The sequence below is a fragment of the Musca domestica genome, unplaced genomic scaffold, assembly GCF_030504385.1.
Source record: "Musca domestica strain aabys unplaced genomic scaffold, Musca_domestica.polishedcontigs.V.1.1 62, whole genome shotgun sequence".
In the NCBI taxonomy this organism is placed as follows: domain Eukaryota; kingdom Metazoa; phylum Arthropoda; class Insecta; order Diptera; family Muscidae; genus Musca; species Musca domestica.
This window is the reverse complement of record NW_026712369.1, coordinates 3,451,836-3,469,142: the sequence shown is the minus strand read 5'-3', so window position 1 is coordinate 3,469,142 and position 17,307 is coordinate 3,451,836. Positions and strand designations below refer to the sequence as shown.

Below are 17,307 nucleotides of genomic sequence, written 5' to 3'. Positions count from 1 at the left end.
AACCTCTGACGAATTAATTTGGATTTTTGACGAATTAATTATACAATATGGCTACAGAAGGTATATATAATTTTATACGGCCAAATCGTGCCTCATCGAAATAATGGTTTTAGAGCCTAGGTCTCTTTGGGCCAAATCCGTTTCAGGATATTTGAAGTCGATTTAGCTATGTCCGTCCGTCCGGTTGGTGAGCACGATAACTCTCGAAGGGAGTATTATCAAACTTAGATCGAGTTCGGAGATGGGCAATATCGGACCATTTCTACTGATATCTCCCCCACAAAAGTTCGAAATTTTAAAAGAAAATATTTTATTGCACAGAGAGAGAGAGAGAGAGAAAGGATAATCAGATTTTGCTCCAACTTTGCAAATTCTAATATCTGCATCAGTTCTAGGTCAGGTGCAAAAAGGAACCACTCGGTCCACTCCATCAAGTACCTCCCCCACAAAGGGTTAAAATTTTGAGATTTATAAATTTTATAAATGTGATGCAATAGTCCAATTGTCTCAAATATCCCAATATTTCCCAATTTTTTATTAACCCAAAATGTGGTGTTAAGATGGAATATATCGGTCCACTGCCTCTTGTATCTCCCCCACAAAACGTGGAAATTTACTGCACAGAAAGAGAAAGGATAATCCGATTTTGCTTTAACTGTGCAAATCCTAATATTTCCATCAGTACTAGATCAGGTGCGAAAATTCTGTTCACTCCATCAAGTGCTTCCCCCACAAAGGGTCAAAATTTTGAATAATTCTAACTCTTATAAAATGTGATGTAAGAGTTCGTTTGCCTTCTAATTACACCTCAGAGTATTTTTATTAACCCAAGGTATGTTGTGAAGATGAATTATATCCGTCCACTCCTTTTTGAGTCAAAATTTTGAATATCAATGAAGCTCGTAAGACGCGAAAGTTACATCCGTTTCCATTCAGACTTGGCACTTCTCAATATTTCTATCAACACAAGATCTGTTATAAAAATGGTAGAGATCGGACCATTTCTTCTGGTGACTCCCCCACAAAGGGTCAAAATTTTGAATAACCAAAACGATCATAAAATCCGAAATAAGCATTCAGCTATCTTCAAATTTCAAACATCATAATATTTTAATTAACCCAAGATCTGGTGTAAAATTGAGATTTATCGGTCCACTCCTTTTTGTACCTCCCCCACAAAGGGTCAACATTTTGAACTCATAGAACGCGAAATTAACATCCGATTCCATTCAGACTTGGCATATCTCAATGTTTCTATCAACACAAGATATGTTACAAATATGGTAGAGATCGCACCATTTCTTCTGGTACCTCCCCCACATAGGGTTCAAGATTTTGAAAAACAAAACGCTCAAAGAAAGCGGAATAAGCATGCAACCCTCTTCAAATTTCACACATTAAAATATTGTGTTAACGCAAGATCTGTTGTGAACAAACCCCTTCTGGTACCTTAACCCACAAAGGGTCACAATTTTCAATACTTATATCTGTGATAACTTGCGATCCAAATCAGGAATTCTATGCAACTTGATAATAATCTAAATATTTCTCTTAACCAGAAATCTGATATGAATATGTAATTTATCGAAATTTATGATTTCGCATAAAATTGGATATAAATGTTCGATTTCCTTCAAATTTTGCACATACAAATATTTCAATATCTATATTGAATGAATTATGAAAATGGAATACTTTGGTCCGCTATATCTGCTACCTCCCACATGTTTCCACATTTTCCAAAAATTTGCACACATCTCATAAAAAGTATAGGAAGTAGTCGATATAGTCCAAATCTTGCACATTTTAATATTTTTATTAGTCTTAGGTCAGATACGAATTTATCAATATTGGCCAACTGCTTCGGAAACTCCCCCATAAAGGGTTAATAGTTTAAAAATAATTGCTCAAGGCTGGGGTATATATCTGTCGGCAAAACCGACTGATACTATTTTCCATGTTTTGAGTGGAGTTTAGCGTTGGCGGAATTGATGACTGGGATTGTATCGGGAGTTTTTCACTTTAACCCTTTGTGGAGGCAGTTGAATACGTCAAATACTCGTAGGCTTGAGATTTGGAACTAAAATAAATAAGTAGGGCGTAAGTATATAATTCATTGATTCGTGTTTTTTGAATATTGCAATAATCAATTCTAAAGTCTAAAAGAATTTTTATTAATAGACAATTTGGTCGTTTTTTAACCTTTCCTAGACTATTTGTCTATGGCCATTCTTCAGTATTTATAAACAAGTAAGCAAAGGCTACAGTCGCGCGGGGCCAACCATGTGATACCCTACAACACAACAATATGTTAGAAGCCTTCTTATGTCCAAACCTATTTTGGAAGATTTCGCTTTTGAAATTATGTCACGGAGCACTGTCCATATATTACCCAGAGCATTTTGACCAGGGACATTTGCCCAATATTTACGCACTCCGTCGTGCTGCTAGTTGTTGTGGTCCATTTTACAGCTATATATAATCCAATGGTCAGCCAAAATGCTAGTATTCTTCTCTGTACTACTATTGTGTGATCAGGAAATTTTTTCTGTTTTTGGTTCATTTGAACCTCTAAATATTTTGTGATCATCTCCAAAAGGAAGAGGCCCTCTGTATCTCCAAATTAAGACTCATCTATATGATTTGCTTGTCTACGATATTTGGCTATATTCATCAACGAAATCAGCATAAAAAGTCAGAAGTTCGCCTTTTGTGTATTTCGGATATCGCCTGTAAGTAATGTTGGTATTTTCTGAGCCTAACCCTACCCTTATGAAAATTTTCGTGAGGATCTGACGATAAATGCAATCTGTATATAATAACGCCAAAATGTGTTGTAAGTTAAAAAAAATATTACAAAATATACACTTCAATATTTTTAGTCAATGTGGAAAAATCGCATGCGATAACAATATGAAAAAATAAAAAAATATCACAAAATACTACAAAACCTATATTAACATCAGTACTGACATCTTTTTGCGCGATTTTTTTAGATTTTATACTTTTATGCCAAGAGGGCATTCTGAATTGACATAATTTGTCAAAATCGGTCTAGCCATTCTTGAGATATAAGCATTATAGCTAACATCCCCTTCCTTTGTATATACATATTGTATATATTTCGCTATATATCCGATATATTAACTATCGGCATCGACGAAACGGTCAGAATTTACCCGTTCGTCTGTTTGTGATTTCGTCGGGATTAAAAATATTCGCGGTTTAATGGAAAATTTTACTTTTATTTAACACAAATGTTATGGTCTATTTCACCCACTAAATATTATCCGATGACCATTAAAATTGGAAGACTTCTAGCCACCCCTAAGCTCTATCTCGCGATCAAATAGGGTTCTATTCTGATCATAACCCCACCTCCATTTTCAATTTCGTGAGGATCGGACTATAATTGCGACCTGTAGAGTGATTACAAATTAACATGGACAGACGGACAGACGGACGGATGGACATACATAGCTAGATCGACTCTGCTCGGCGAGATAGGAAGATCCATATATACTTCCCTATGTAGGAAATCAATATGTCGAGGTGTTACATAATTTTTGGCCCAATCAAACTTATAATACCCCCAACACATAGTGTTGTAGGGTATAAAAATATTTTCTAATGGCTTGGATTTTTACAAATAGACCCACAATTTTTATTTTAAAAAGAATATATTTTTTTTAAAGAATATTGGATTTAAGGAACACACCTTATGTTATAGACACTGCATCTGAAATGTCACATCCCACAAAATATGCAATGCGCATGACATACAAAATGCATTTCATGCAGTCTTTTTTGCACGTTTTTCTCGCTCTCATTTCATATGGTTGGAATTTGCGGGGGGTAAAGATGCTCATGTCACCTTTGTTTTGTTTTGTTTTCATTTGATTTTATTTTATTTTCTTTTTTAGTCTGCCGAACAATCCGCCACCTGATAAGAAAGACACCGGTTTTTTTTTTTTGCACAGATCAGCAAAACGGCGGCGATAAGGAACAGGTTTTTATTAACAACAGTCAGGATTCCAAATCAAAATAGAATTCAGTTTATATTTAAGCTTCAACAGCTGCATATGTTTCAGTTGGAACAATGAGGTCCAGCAAGTGTGTACCGGCTATATGGTTGGGGTTTATTGCCCTTCTTCTCATTGGGTCAATGGTAAGTTTGGTGGCATTAAATAAAAATGTGAGAGAAAATTATGTTAATTTTTATGTTTTTTCCATTAGCCATTTGACCTTGTCAATGCCGAGACTTCGACGGATACATGTTCGGGGGATTTTCCTGAAGTACGTGATTTCTTCCAAAGAGAAGGAGAATTATTAAGACAACGTCGTCGTGAAGAATTCTTGGCCGCCTGGGATTATAACACCAATGTCACCGAGGAAAATCGCCTGAATATGATTGCGGTGAGTGCCCGCAATGCAGTGGAAAATCTCAAGGCATCCCAATTGGTACGAACGAAAAAATATAAAGAACTACCCGATCCATGCCTGAAACGGTTGGCCGAATATGCCGGTGAAATTGGTGCGGAAATTCTAAGTTCCGAAGATTTCAATACCATGTTAAATGCCGTCAGTAGTATGCAATCGAATTATGCCAATACCAAAGTGTGTTCGTACAAGGATCCCAAGGATTGCAGTCTCACGTTGGAGCCACATGTACAGGAACGCCTCTCGAATAGTCGTGATCCCAAAGAGTTGGCCCATTACTGGAAGGAATGGTACGACAAGGCTGGCACACCAATGCGAGATAATTTCGCCAAATATATAGAGCTGAGTAACAAGGCGGCGAAATTGAATAGTAAGTAGTTCTAATCAATTTTCTAATTGTAATGATTCACTTATCTCTTAGATTGATGGATGTTATACGACACATTTCGATGTTTGTTGACCCAGAGGGCAATACGAAAATAGAGGGAAAATGATAAGTTATATCAGCCATATGAAATATTGCAATATTTCTAGGAATTACATCCGCGAGTTCAATTAATTCAATTAAGGGATTCAAAGCGGAATTGTAGTATAATCTTTAGGAAGCTTTGGGGATATATGTGACACTCTTAATACGGTTTGATTGGATTGATATAATACCATCTTACAGGATAATTAACTCATGAATTGAGGGGGATTCCACGAAAAGATATCCTTAAGAAATCAACTTTTTTTGCTCTAAGTGTCTATGACAAACTTGTCTTTAACATCCATGATTATGCCTTGAGGATCCCATGAAAAAATAATCTTTAAAAAAATACACGATTGTGGCTCAAAGTGTACAGGAATATAATACACTTTAACCCATTATCGATTTTGGCTCTAAGTGTCCATGAATATAATACACTTTTAAATGCTTCGAAGAATCCCTGAAGAAATATTCTTTGTAAAAATCAGGATTGAGATTTAGTGTCCATTAAAAATATGCTTTAAAAACGTTCACGATAAAAGCTAAGAGTCCATGAAAAAGTATTCACAAAAAAATCCACGATTGTGGCTCTAAAAGTCCTTGAAAAAATTTCTTTGAAAAAAATCCACGATTATAACACTAAAGGTGAGAGTACATAAAAAGCTTTTTTAACTGGCTTAAGTCATGGACTGGTTTCCTCGTAGAGGATTTTGCTTCGATGAATCCTTGAAGAAATATTCTTTGTAAAATTCAAAATTGAGGATTAGTGTCCATTAAAAATATGCTTTAAAAAACGCTCACGATTAAAGCTAAGAGTCCATGAAAAATTGTTAAAAAAAAAAAAAAAAAAACATGATTATGGCTCTGAAAGACCATGAAAAAGTTTCTTAGAAAAAATCCACGATTTTAACTCTAAAGGTTAGAGTACATAAAATACTTTTTTGACTGACTTAAGTCATCGGCTGGCTTCTTCGCAGAGGAACAAAGGTGTTTAAGGTTGATTTAGTTTAATTTAGGCCCTAAGCCTCTGTGTTCCTTTCCCGAGAAGCCAGTCGATGACTTAAGCCATTGAAAAAACATTTTATGTATTCTCACCTTAAGAGTCCATTGAAAATTTTCTTTGAAAAAATCGACGATTATGGCTTTACGAGTCCATGAGCATATATTTTTATACCCTACATGTATTATGTCTTTGTGAATTTGTTTGTAACATGGAGAAGAAGCGAGATAGACCCATAGACACTTTTGAGGATCTTCATAGAATCACTTTCTGAGTCGATATATGCATGCCAGTCTGTACGCCTGCCCGTCCATGTATCCTTGTGAAATTTTCCAAACAATATTTGTTTGTCCCAAGAACGATCTCTATTGAAATTGGTGATAATCGGATCAAATTTAGATATAGCTCCTCAACCAATTTCGGGTTAATTGTGCACTAAATGGCCAATATCAGCCCAAATGATCTGAATTTTGGTACATCCGACCGAATTTAGTCTAGAAGCATGTACATACAAGTTGGTGAAAATCTGTTTAGTTATAGCTATAGCTCCCATATATATTTTTCATCCGATTTGGTGTTTAAGTCCGTACCATTCGTAATATGCACTCCACAAGAATGATTTTTGGTACCAGATATCAGACACAACCTCTGCCTCTGCCAAATTTTATTGAGATCGGTTCAGATTTGGACATAGCTCCCATATATATTTTCAACCGATTTCCGGTTAATTGTGCACCAAATGGCCAATATCAGTCCAAAGGTCCTGCATTTTGGTACATCCGATCGAATTCGGTCTAGAAGCAAGTACATTAAATTTGGAGAAAATCGGTTCAGATATAGCTATAGCTTCCATATATATGTTTCCTCCGATTTGGTGTTTAAGTCCCTCACATTCGTAATATGCATTCGACAACAATGATATTTGATACCAGATATCTTATAGAGCTCGGAAATACCTTTGCCAAATTTTATGAAGATCGGTTAAAATTAGGATATAGCTCCCGTATATATCTTAAACCGATTTCCGGTTAATTGTGCACCAAATGGCCGATATCAGTCCAAATGACCTGAATTTAGGCACATCCGACCGAATTCAATCTAGAAGCAAGTACATTAAATTTGGAGAAAATCGGTTCAGATATAGCTATAGCTTTCATATATATGTTTCATCCGATTTAGTGTTTAGGTCGGTCACATTCGTAATATTCACTCCGCAAGAATGATATTTGTTGCCAGATATCCGATACAGCCCAGAAATACCTTTGCTAAATTTTATCAAGATCGGTTCAGATTTGGATATAGCTTCCATATATATCTTCAACCGATTTCGGGTTAATTGCGCACCAAATGGCCAATATCAGACCAAATTACCTGAATTTTGGCACATCCGACCGAATTCAGTCTAGAAGCAAGTACATTAAATTTGGAGAAAATCGTTTCAGATATAGCTATAGCCACCATATGTATGTTTCATCCGATTTAATGTTTAAGTCGCCAACATTCGTAATATATATTCGACAACAATGATATTTGGTACTAGATATCAGATACAGCCCAGAAATACTATTGCCAAATTTTATCGAGATCGGTTCAGATTTGTATATTGCTCCCATTATATCCTTAACACGATTTCAGAGATATTGTGCAAATAATGACTGATATATCTGAAATATATTGTTTTTAAAATAATCCTTCTTGAAGTCATATCCTACACTCTATAGCAATGTTATTTGGTATAAAAGATTAAAATATCCCCGTCAAATTTAGTGAGAATCGATTCAGAATTGCATATGCCTCCCATATATTAGCTCACTCTGAAACCAAACTATAACTACTCTGAAGCCAAATGTTGATAGATGGTATGATCTACTTCAAAAATATTCTTTTGTTACGGTAGCTCTTCTAAATATGCAAAGTGGTGTATCATATATTCGGCCCCGCCGGGTTAGCTTTAATATTCTAATAAAAAACTTTAAAAAATCCAGGATGATGGCTCTAGTTGTCCACGAAAAATATTAAGAGAAACCCCACGAGTATAGCTCTGAGAATTCATAAAAAAATATTTTTAAAAAATCCTCGATTATGGATCTGAGAGTCTATTATAAAAGTCCTCGACTATGTCTCAAAAAGTAGAAAATATTCTTAAAACCCGGGGATTATAGTTTTAATGGTCCAAGGGGAATTAGAAGGACTGCTAAGAATAAAAGACCTTCACACCTCCTAAAGTCCTTTTCTAATGTTTTTTTTTCTATTTTCTCCCCTTCCAGATTTCACCTCCGCCGCTGAGTATTGGGTGCACATGTATGAGGATCCAGATTTTGAGAAAAATCTCGACGACGTTTTTCAAGCCATCTTGCCCCTCTATCGCGAATTGCATGGTTATGTACGTCAGCGATTATCCCGACATTATGGCGAAGAGATTGTATCACCCAATGGAAATATACCAATGCATTTGTTGGGTAACATGTGGGGTCAGCAGTGGGATGAAATTATTGATTTGATTAAACCCTTTCCGAATAAACCATTCGTGGATGTCACCGCTGAGATGGAGAAACAACAGTACAGTGTACGGAAATTATTCGAATTGGGTGATGAGTTTTTCCAATCGTTGGGTATGAGTGCCTTGCCCGAGTCATTTTGGAATTTAAGTGTCATTGAGAAACCTAAAGATCGTACAATTGTTTGTCACGCATCCGCATGGGATTTCTATCAGGATAATGATGTGCGTATTAAGATGTGCACCGAAGTTGATACACACTATTTGTATGTGGTCCATCATGAATTGGGTCACATCCAGTACTATTTGCAATATGAAAAACAGCCAACGGTGTTTAGAGGTGCCCCCAATCCCGGTTTTCATGAGGCTGTGGGTGATGTTATTGCCCTGTCCGTATCATCGGCCAAGCATTTAAACACCATTGGCCTAGCTCCGCAAGCTGAATTGGATGAGGAGAGTCGCATCAATGAATTGTTTAGAACTGTAGGTTAAATGTCTATTTTTTCCAATATTTTACTTAAAAAAATCCTTTTTTTTGCAGTCTCTCAAGAAAATCGTCTTCCTCCCCTTTGCCTATACCATGGACAAATATCGTTATGCCGTGTTCCGCAATGAAATCGATGAACACAATTGGAATTGTGCCTTTTGGCAAATGCGTTCCGAGTATTCGGGTATTGAACCGCCAATTTCTCGCAACGACAGTGATTTTGATCCCCCGGCCAAATATCATGTATCTGCCGATGTTGAATATTTACGTTACTTTGCCGCCCACATATTCCAATTCCAGTTCCACAAGGCAATGTGTTCGAAGGCTGGACAGTATGTTAAAGGTGATGCCCACCAAACTTTGGATAATTGTGATATTTATAAGAGCAAGGAAGCCGGAAGTGCTTTCAGGTAAGAGGAACAAAAATACTTGATGGATTATCTTTGAAATAATATTCGTTAAAAATTCTGGATTATGTTTCTGATAGTCCTTGGGGATTTTTTTAATAGTCCAAGATTTTAGGGTTAGAAGCTAAAATGGAGGTAAAAATGCCCTTAAAAAAATCCTCTGATATAACTCGACAATATATTCCGATACTCCTTAAAAATACAATTTAAAAGGATTAAAGGTCTGGATGGCCTTAAAATAAAATCCTAAAACAAATCACGATTATAGGTCCGGAAGGCCTTGAAAAATTTTTTTTTTTAAATTCAATATTTAATGTCCGCTTTATCTCTAATAGTCCTTTAATGTCCGCTTTATCTCTAATAGTCCTTAGAAAATATTTTTACAAAAAATTCAGATGGAGCTACAAATGCTCTTAAAAATTCTCTGATATTAATTTTCAATATATAAGATGGAGCTACAAATGCTCTTAAACATTCTCTGAAATTAATTTTCAATATTTTCCGTTGCTCTTTAAAAACTTCATTAGTTAATGTCCGCTGTTCCCCAAAATAGCCAAGATTTTAGGAATTGTGAGACTTTAAAAATATTTAAAAAAACTTAAGGACCAGTATTTATTGAAATAAAATAATTAAAATAATCCGCTATTATAGGTGTAGTAGACCCTGACAAATATTCTATAAAAAAATCCATAATTTCAGATTTATTAAAGTTTTATAAATCCAAAGGCTGCCAGCTTTTTAAAATCCAGCCTTTAAAACGACTATGAGTCAAAGACCTAAAATGGTAAAGACTAGACAAAATGCAAAAACCAAAATTAAAGAAACAGATAACAAATAAAAATTTGAAAAATCCAAAATTTTGGTTTCGAAATTCTATTCCATGGACCTTTCCGAAAATTTGCACATTGCCTTAGCGGTTTAAACCAGTTAACATTGGTAACTATGTTGTCACGATATCGTAACAACAGAGTTATTTTCACAGGGTTACCATATCTTGACCCTGTCTTGTCCTATCTTTACACTTCTATGTCTTTGTATGAGTTTAGAAGACTTTGAAAAAGATCCTTAACCGAGTCTTCAAATAGCATCTTTTAAAAGCCCCTATCAAAGTGGCTTTTTAAAGCATGGTATTTGCAGACTCGTTTAAAAATAGTTCTAGAAATAAAATCTCTAATAGATTCAATTTATAAAATGGTAGGCCTTGGATTTTTTCGGAAGGAACTTGGGAAATTATAAATAAAACCACTAAGGAAAAGTAAAAAAATTGGACGGGGCGCACTATATGATTCCCTACACCACTATGCATATTTAGTAGAGCTCCAGTAACAAAAAAATTTATTTGAAGCAGATGATACTACCTATCAACATTTGACTTCAGAGTAGATTAGTTTGGTTTCAGAGGGAACTAATATATGGGAGGTATATCCAATTCTGAATCGATTTTCACAAAATTTGACGGAGACTTTTTTATCTTTTATACCAAATAACATTGCTATAGAGTGAATGATATCACTTCGAGAAGGATTATATTAAAAAATATCTATCGAAGCCGAGTTCCACAAAATGGAAACGTACGTTCCGAAATTCACTCAATTTGGGCTGATATTAGCCATTATTTGTACAAAAAACCTGAACTCGGATTAGAGATATGTATGGGAGCTATATCCAATTCTTAGCCGATCTCGATAAAATTTGGGTCACCAATAAACGGGAATTTTTTAAAAATATTTCTTCATGGATTTTTTTTAAATATTTATTCAAGGCCCAACAATAAACGTGTATTTTTTAAAAAATATTTATTCAGGTTCCAACAATAAACGTGGATTTTTTTTAAATATTTTTTTAAAATTATTTTTTGAATGGCTACCAAAAACGTAGATTTTTTACAAATATTTTTTTAAGGCCCACCAAAAACGTGGATTTTTTACAAATATTTTTTCAAGGGCCACCAATAAATGTGGAGTTTTTAAAAATATTTTTTCAAGAGCCACCAATAAACGTGGATTTTTTTTTAGAAATAAGCCGAAATGGGATTATTGATATATATGGGAGCTATATCCACATCTTAGCCGTTCTCGATAAAATTTGGCAAAGTTATTTCCGAGCCCTATAAGATATCTGGTACCAAATATCACTTTTGTGGAATGTATATTACGAATGTGAAGGACTTATTCACCAAATCGAATGAAACATATATATGAGAGTTATAGCTATATCTAAACCAATTTCCACCAAATTGAATGTACTTGCTTTTAGACTGAATTCGGTCGGATGTACAAAATGCAGGTCAATTGGACTGATATTGGCTATTTGGTTAACCCGAAATCGGTTGAGGAAATATATATGGAGCTATATTCAAATGTGAACTGATCTTGACAAAACTTGATACACTTCTTTCAGAGCTGTATCTGATATTTGGTACCAAATATCATTGTTGTCGAGTGCATATTACGAATGCGAGGGACTTAAACACCAAATCGGATGAAACATATATATGGAAGCTATAGCTATATCTGAACCAAATTTGATGTACTTGCTTCTACACTGCATTCGGTGGAATGTACCAAAATTCAGGTTTTTTGGACTTATATTGGTAATTTGGTGCACAATTAACTCCCAATCAGTTGAAGATTTATATGGGATCTATGTCTAAATTTTAACCGATTCTCATCAGTTCCAATGGGGTTCGTCCTTGGGCCAAACAAATATTTTTTGGAAAATTTCGTCCCAATCAGATAATAAATGCGACCTGCATTTTGTTCTCATAAATACATGGACAGACGGACGGACGGACAGACATGCATAAATCGATTCAGAAAATGATTCTATGAAGACTCTCAAATGTAACTACGGGGTTTATCTCGCTTCTTTCTCCATGTTACAAACCAATGCACAAATACATAATACCCTTACCACTATGTGGTGTAGGGTATACATTTTTTTCTATAGATCTTTTCAAACTCTTGATTATAGCTCTAAAGGCTGTAGAAACTTATTCTTAAAAGAATCACAATTATAGCTTTGTGGGACATTAAAATATTATTAACGAATACACAATTATATTTCTTAAATCTCTAATTTTTCTTTTTTCAAAAATTATATAAATTTTGATCCTGATATTTTGATCCTCAAAAAATATTTTTAAAAATTCACAGTCATAAATTTAACATCGTGTATTGCTTTATTTTTCAGCCACTTTTTAACAGCTGGTGCATCACGTCATTGGACTGAGGTCCTGAAAGAATTTACCGGTGATACTACCATGGATCCAGCCGCTTTGCTCGAATACTTTGAACCACTGCGTGTGTGGCTTAAGGAGGAAAATCGCAAAGAAAAAGTCAAAATTGGATGGGGTCTTACCGATAGTAAGTAAAAATGTGGATTATTTTTAATTTTTTTTTTCGTTTGTATGATGTCTAATAATTGATAATTTTAAACATTTTAAGGTATGGGTACATAAGCAGCATGAAGTCTTCGCATGGTATATTTTATGACACATCATAAAGGGATGCCAGAGCCGCACCCGAATCCATCCGTAGTTTCCCCTTATAATTTGACAATAATGTGTCTAGCCTTGGTGTAACGCTTTTTATGTACCCTCGTGCACCTTTAGAGTTTTATAGTTACTAGTATCGGTTTATCAAACGTTTTTTTCGGAATGTAGCTCAAATTGGGAATACCTCATAGCAAGAGAATTTACTCTGATATTTCATTAGATTCGAACACTAAAAATTTTTTGTGCGATTCTCCAACTCATTTTTTGAGTTACCGACAAATATCGGGAAAATTAAAACGCAAAATGATGACTTTTCAATTAGGTCTTGATGACTACTTTATTTTGGTCGCTCAATTGAAATTTCGGTAATTACTATAATTTTAGTAATAATTTTACCTTTATAAATTTTATATCCTCAGCCATATGCCTAGGGAGGGTATATATCATTTAATACGGTCAAAACGTGTCCCATCGAGATAACGGTCTTAGACCCTAGGTCTCTTTGGACGAAATTCGTTTTAGGGCATTTGGAGTCGATCTAGAGATGTCCATGGGTCCGTCTGTCTGGCTGGCCGGTGCACACGATAACTCTCGAAGGGAGTATCTGATTTGATTCAAACTTCGTACGTCGAAATATTATTGTCAAACTTAGATCGAGTACGGAGAGGGGCAATATTGGTCCACTCCTTCTGGCCCCTCCCCCACAAAATGTCAAAATTTTCAAAGAAAATCATTTACTGCACAGAAAGAGAAAGGATGATCAGATTTTGCTCCACCTTTGCAAATCCTAATATTTGCATCAGTACTAGGTTAGGTGAGAAAATGGACAATGTCGGTCCACTCCATCAAGTACCTCCCCCACAACGGCTCAAAATTTTGAATAATTATAACTCTTATAAAATGTAAAAAAAAGACTCCGATTTTCTTCAAATTACACAAAACATAATATTTTTATCAACCAAAGGTCTGGTGTGAAGATGGAATATATCGGTCCACTCCTTCTGGTACCGTCCCCACAAAGTGTCAACATTTTGAATATTTATGAAGCTCATAAACTACGAAATTAACATCCGATTCTATTCAGACTTGGTACATCTCAATATTTCCATCAACACAAGATCAGTTATAAAGATGGTAGAGATCGGTCCATTTCTTCTGGTACCTCCCTCACAAAGGGTCAAAATTGTATGTAACCAAAAGGATCATAAAATCCGATATAAGCACCCGATTGTCTTTAAATTACGCACATCACAATATTTTTATTAACCCAAGGTCTGCTGTGAAAATGGGACACATTGGTCCAATCCTTCTGGTACCTCCCCCACATAGGGTCAAAATTTTAAGTATCGATGAAGCTCTTGGTGCATCTCAATATTTCCATTAAGGCGAGATCTGTTATAAAGATGGTACAGAGAGGATCATTTCTTCTAGTACCTCCCTCACAAAGGGTCAAATTTTTGAATAACCAAAAGGATCATAAAATCTGAAATAAGCATCCGATTGTCTTCAAATTACACACATCCAAGGTCTGGTGTAAAGATGGGACACTTTGGCCCAATCTTTCTGGTAACTCCCCCACATAGGGTCCGAATCCATTCAAACTTGGTACATCTCAATATTTCCATCAATACAAGATCTCTTATAAGGATGGTAGAGATCGCACCATTTCTTCTGGTACCTCCCCCACAAGAATTCAAGATTTTTGAAAAACAAAACGCTAAAAAAAGCTTCCAACTCTCTTCAAATTTCACACATCCAAATATGTATCTGTTGTGAAGATGATGATACATATCTGCAAACTCCTTCGGGTACCTCACCCACAAAGGGTCACAATTTGCAGTACTTTTATAACTTGCGAAACAAGTCGGTGATTCCTTACAACATGTTATATCTAAATATTTTCAAAAATCTGATATGAATATGTAATTTATCAGAATTTATGATTTCCCATAAAATTGGATATAAATTTTCGATTTCGTTCAAATTTTGCATATACCAATATTTGTATCTGTATTAGATATAGTATAAAATTGGAATACTTCGGTCCGCTATACTGCTACCTCACGCATACTTCCACATTTTTCAAAAATTTGCACGTATCTCATATAAAGTATAGGGAGTAGTCGATATAGTCCAAATCTGGCACATTGTAATATTTATATCAATCTTAGGTCAGATACGAATAGGCCAACTGCTTTGGAATCTCCCCCATAAAGGATCAACAGTTTGTCAGTTTCAGTCATAACTCAAGGATGGGATATTTTACTTGTTTTATTAAATTTTTCAATTTTTAAAAAATCTTGGATGGCCGCTGTTACAAAAGAAACCCGGAAAATCAACTGTTTGCAACATATAACATATTAGATATATCTTGGAAAGAACCATAAAAGATGCCACGCCTCTTCAGGGCAACAATTCACAAAACTTCCAACAGTTTGAATAAGTTTTTTATACCCTCTACCATAGTATGGACTCTAGCCTCCGAGCGAAATGAGGTTTCATGTTTGATGTTTCCAAAAGGACAGAAAATTGCCTATGCAAGTCTAGGTCTTCGTATAGCCTCCATATAACGGTATCTTGCTATATTCGGTATTTTGATAATTTGAGCGACATTATTCACCAGAATTGTATCAAATTTCGTATTTGAATTTTCAAATGGGTACTACAACCTATGACTGAAAATTGCTCATGCAGGTCTAGGTCTTCATATAGGCCCCATATAACGGAGCCTCGCTATATTCGGTATTTTAATGATTTGAGCTATATTATTCACCGGAACTATATCGAATATCGTAATGGCCTATGACAAAAATTGCACATACAGGTTCACGTCTTCGTATGGGCCCCAATATAATGGCAAATTCCTATATTCGGTATTTTAGCAGCATTTTTCAAAGGGTTTTTTTTTTAGAAATTTTGTAGACTCCTTCCAAATGGTGGAAGTTTTTATTATTTATTTTTTAAAATTAACTTTTGAATGATACACATTTATTAATACAACCACATGTTTTTGTTTCTTTGTATATTTTTAGAAGTGTCTCATTCCTGTTCCAAGGCTTCTGTGGTGTAATTACTTGCTCATCAAGGCGACAAACTGTTCAAAAATCTATAAATAATACTTCCGGATAACTTAAAAACTCGAATTTATTGAAATGTACTTACGAAAAAATTATGTCAATTGTGAAGATGTGTTAATGTCAATACTCAATTCAATTTTTTTACATGTAATCCAAAACAAAAATCAAAAACAAAATCTGAATAATTAATTTGTTTATATTTCACTTGGTAATATATACTGACGTAGCATTTTGTTAACATCTGTGCCACGTGCTAAGGAAGAACGTAATGACGATGAGATATTTTAAATCGAGACAATGAGTCCATGAAAAATGAGTTTTGAAGCTGGAATAATCAGAGCCATAGTCGTGGATTTTTTAAACATTATATTCCATGGACTATCAAATCCATAGGCGTGGATTTTTTAAACATTATTTTCCATGGACTATCAGAGCCATAGGCGCGGATTTTTTCAACATTATTTTCCATGGACTATCGGAGCCATAGGCGTGGATTTTTTAAACATTATTTTCCATGGACTATCAGAGCCATAGGCGTGGATTATTTAAACATTATTTTCCATGGACTATCAGTGCCATAGGCGTGGATTTTTTAAACATTATTTTCCATGGACTATCAGTGCCATAGGCGTGGATTATTTAAACATTATTTTCCATGGACTATCAGTGCCATAGGCGTGGATTTTTTAAACATTATTTTCCATGGACTATCAATGCCATAGGCGTGGATTTTTTAAACATTATTTTCCATGGACTATCAGTGCCATAGGCGTGGATTTTTTAAACATTATTTTCCATCGACTATCAGAGCCATAGGCGTGGATTTTTTTAAGATTATTTTCCATGGACTATCAGAGCCATAGGCGTGGATTTTTTAAACATTATTTTCCATGGACTATCAGAGCCATAGGCGTGGATTTTTTAAACATTATTTTCCATGGACTATCAGAGCCATAGGCGTGGATTTTTTAAACATTATTTTCCATGGACTATCAGAGCCATAGGCGTGGATTTTTTAAACATTATTTTCCATGGACTATCAGAGCCATAGGCGTGGATTTTTTTTAACATTATTTTCCATGGACTATCAAAGTCATAGGCGTGGATTTTTTAAACATTATTTTCCATGGACTATCAAAGCCATAGGCGTGGATTTTTTAAACATTATTTTCCATGGACTATCAAAGCCATAGGCGTGGATTTTTTAAACATTATTTTCCATGGACTATCAAAGCCATAGGCGTGGATTTTTTAAACATTATTTTCCATGGACTATCAAAGCCATAGGCGTGGATTTTTTAAACATTATTTTCCATGGACTATCAAAGCCATAGGCGTGGATTTTTTAAACATTATTTTCCATGGACTATCAAAGCCATAGGCGTGGATTTTTTAAACATTATTTTCCATGGACTATCAAAGCCATAGGCGTGG

General features: G+C 35.0%; 1 protein-coding gene across 1 annotated transcript; it reads left to right on the top strand.

Annotated features, from left to right (window-relative positions):
- Positions 1-4,010: 4,010 nt before the first annotated feature.
- On the top strand, positions 4,011-16,058 carry LOC101891581 (angiotensin-converting enzyme-related protein). Its single transcript, XM_005183158.4, has 6 exons — positions 4,011-4,168; positions 4,237-4,810; positions 8,177-8,889; positions 8,948-9,303; positions 12,493-12,665; positions 15,829-16,058. Exons 1-6 carry the CDS (start codon positions 4,100-4,102, stop codon positions 15,864-15,866), a joined length of 1,923 nt encoding a protein of 640 aa, XP_005183215.1. The 5' UTR covers positions 4,011-4,099; the 3' UTR covers positions 15,867-16,058.
- Positions 16,059-17,307: the final 1,249 nt, after the last annotated feature.

Excerpts from the sequence above, each read along its gene's own strand:
- LOC101891581 (XM_005183158.4), top strand. The coding sequence starts at position 4,100 with ATGAGGTCCAGCAAGTGTGTACCGGCTATATGGTTGGGGTTTATTGCC. Across the intron at positions 4,811-8,176 it reads CAAGGCGGCGAAATTGAATA|ATTTCACCTCCGCCGCTGAG; the intron begins GTAAGTAGTTCT and ends CTCCCCTTCCAG. Across the intron at positions 12,666-15,828 it reads TGGATGGGGTCTTACCGATA|AAGTGTCTCATTCCTGTTCC; the intron begins GTAAGTAAAAAT and ends GTATATTTTTAG.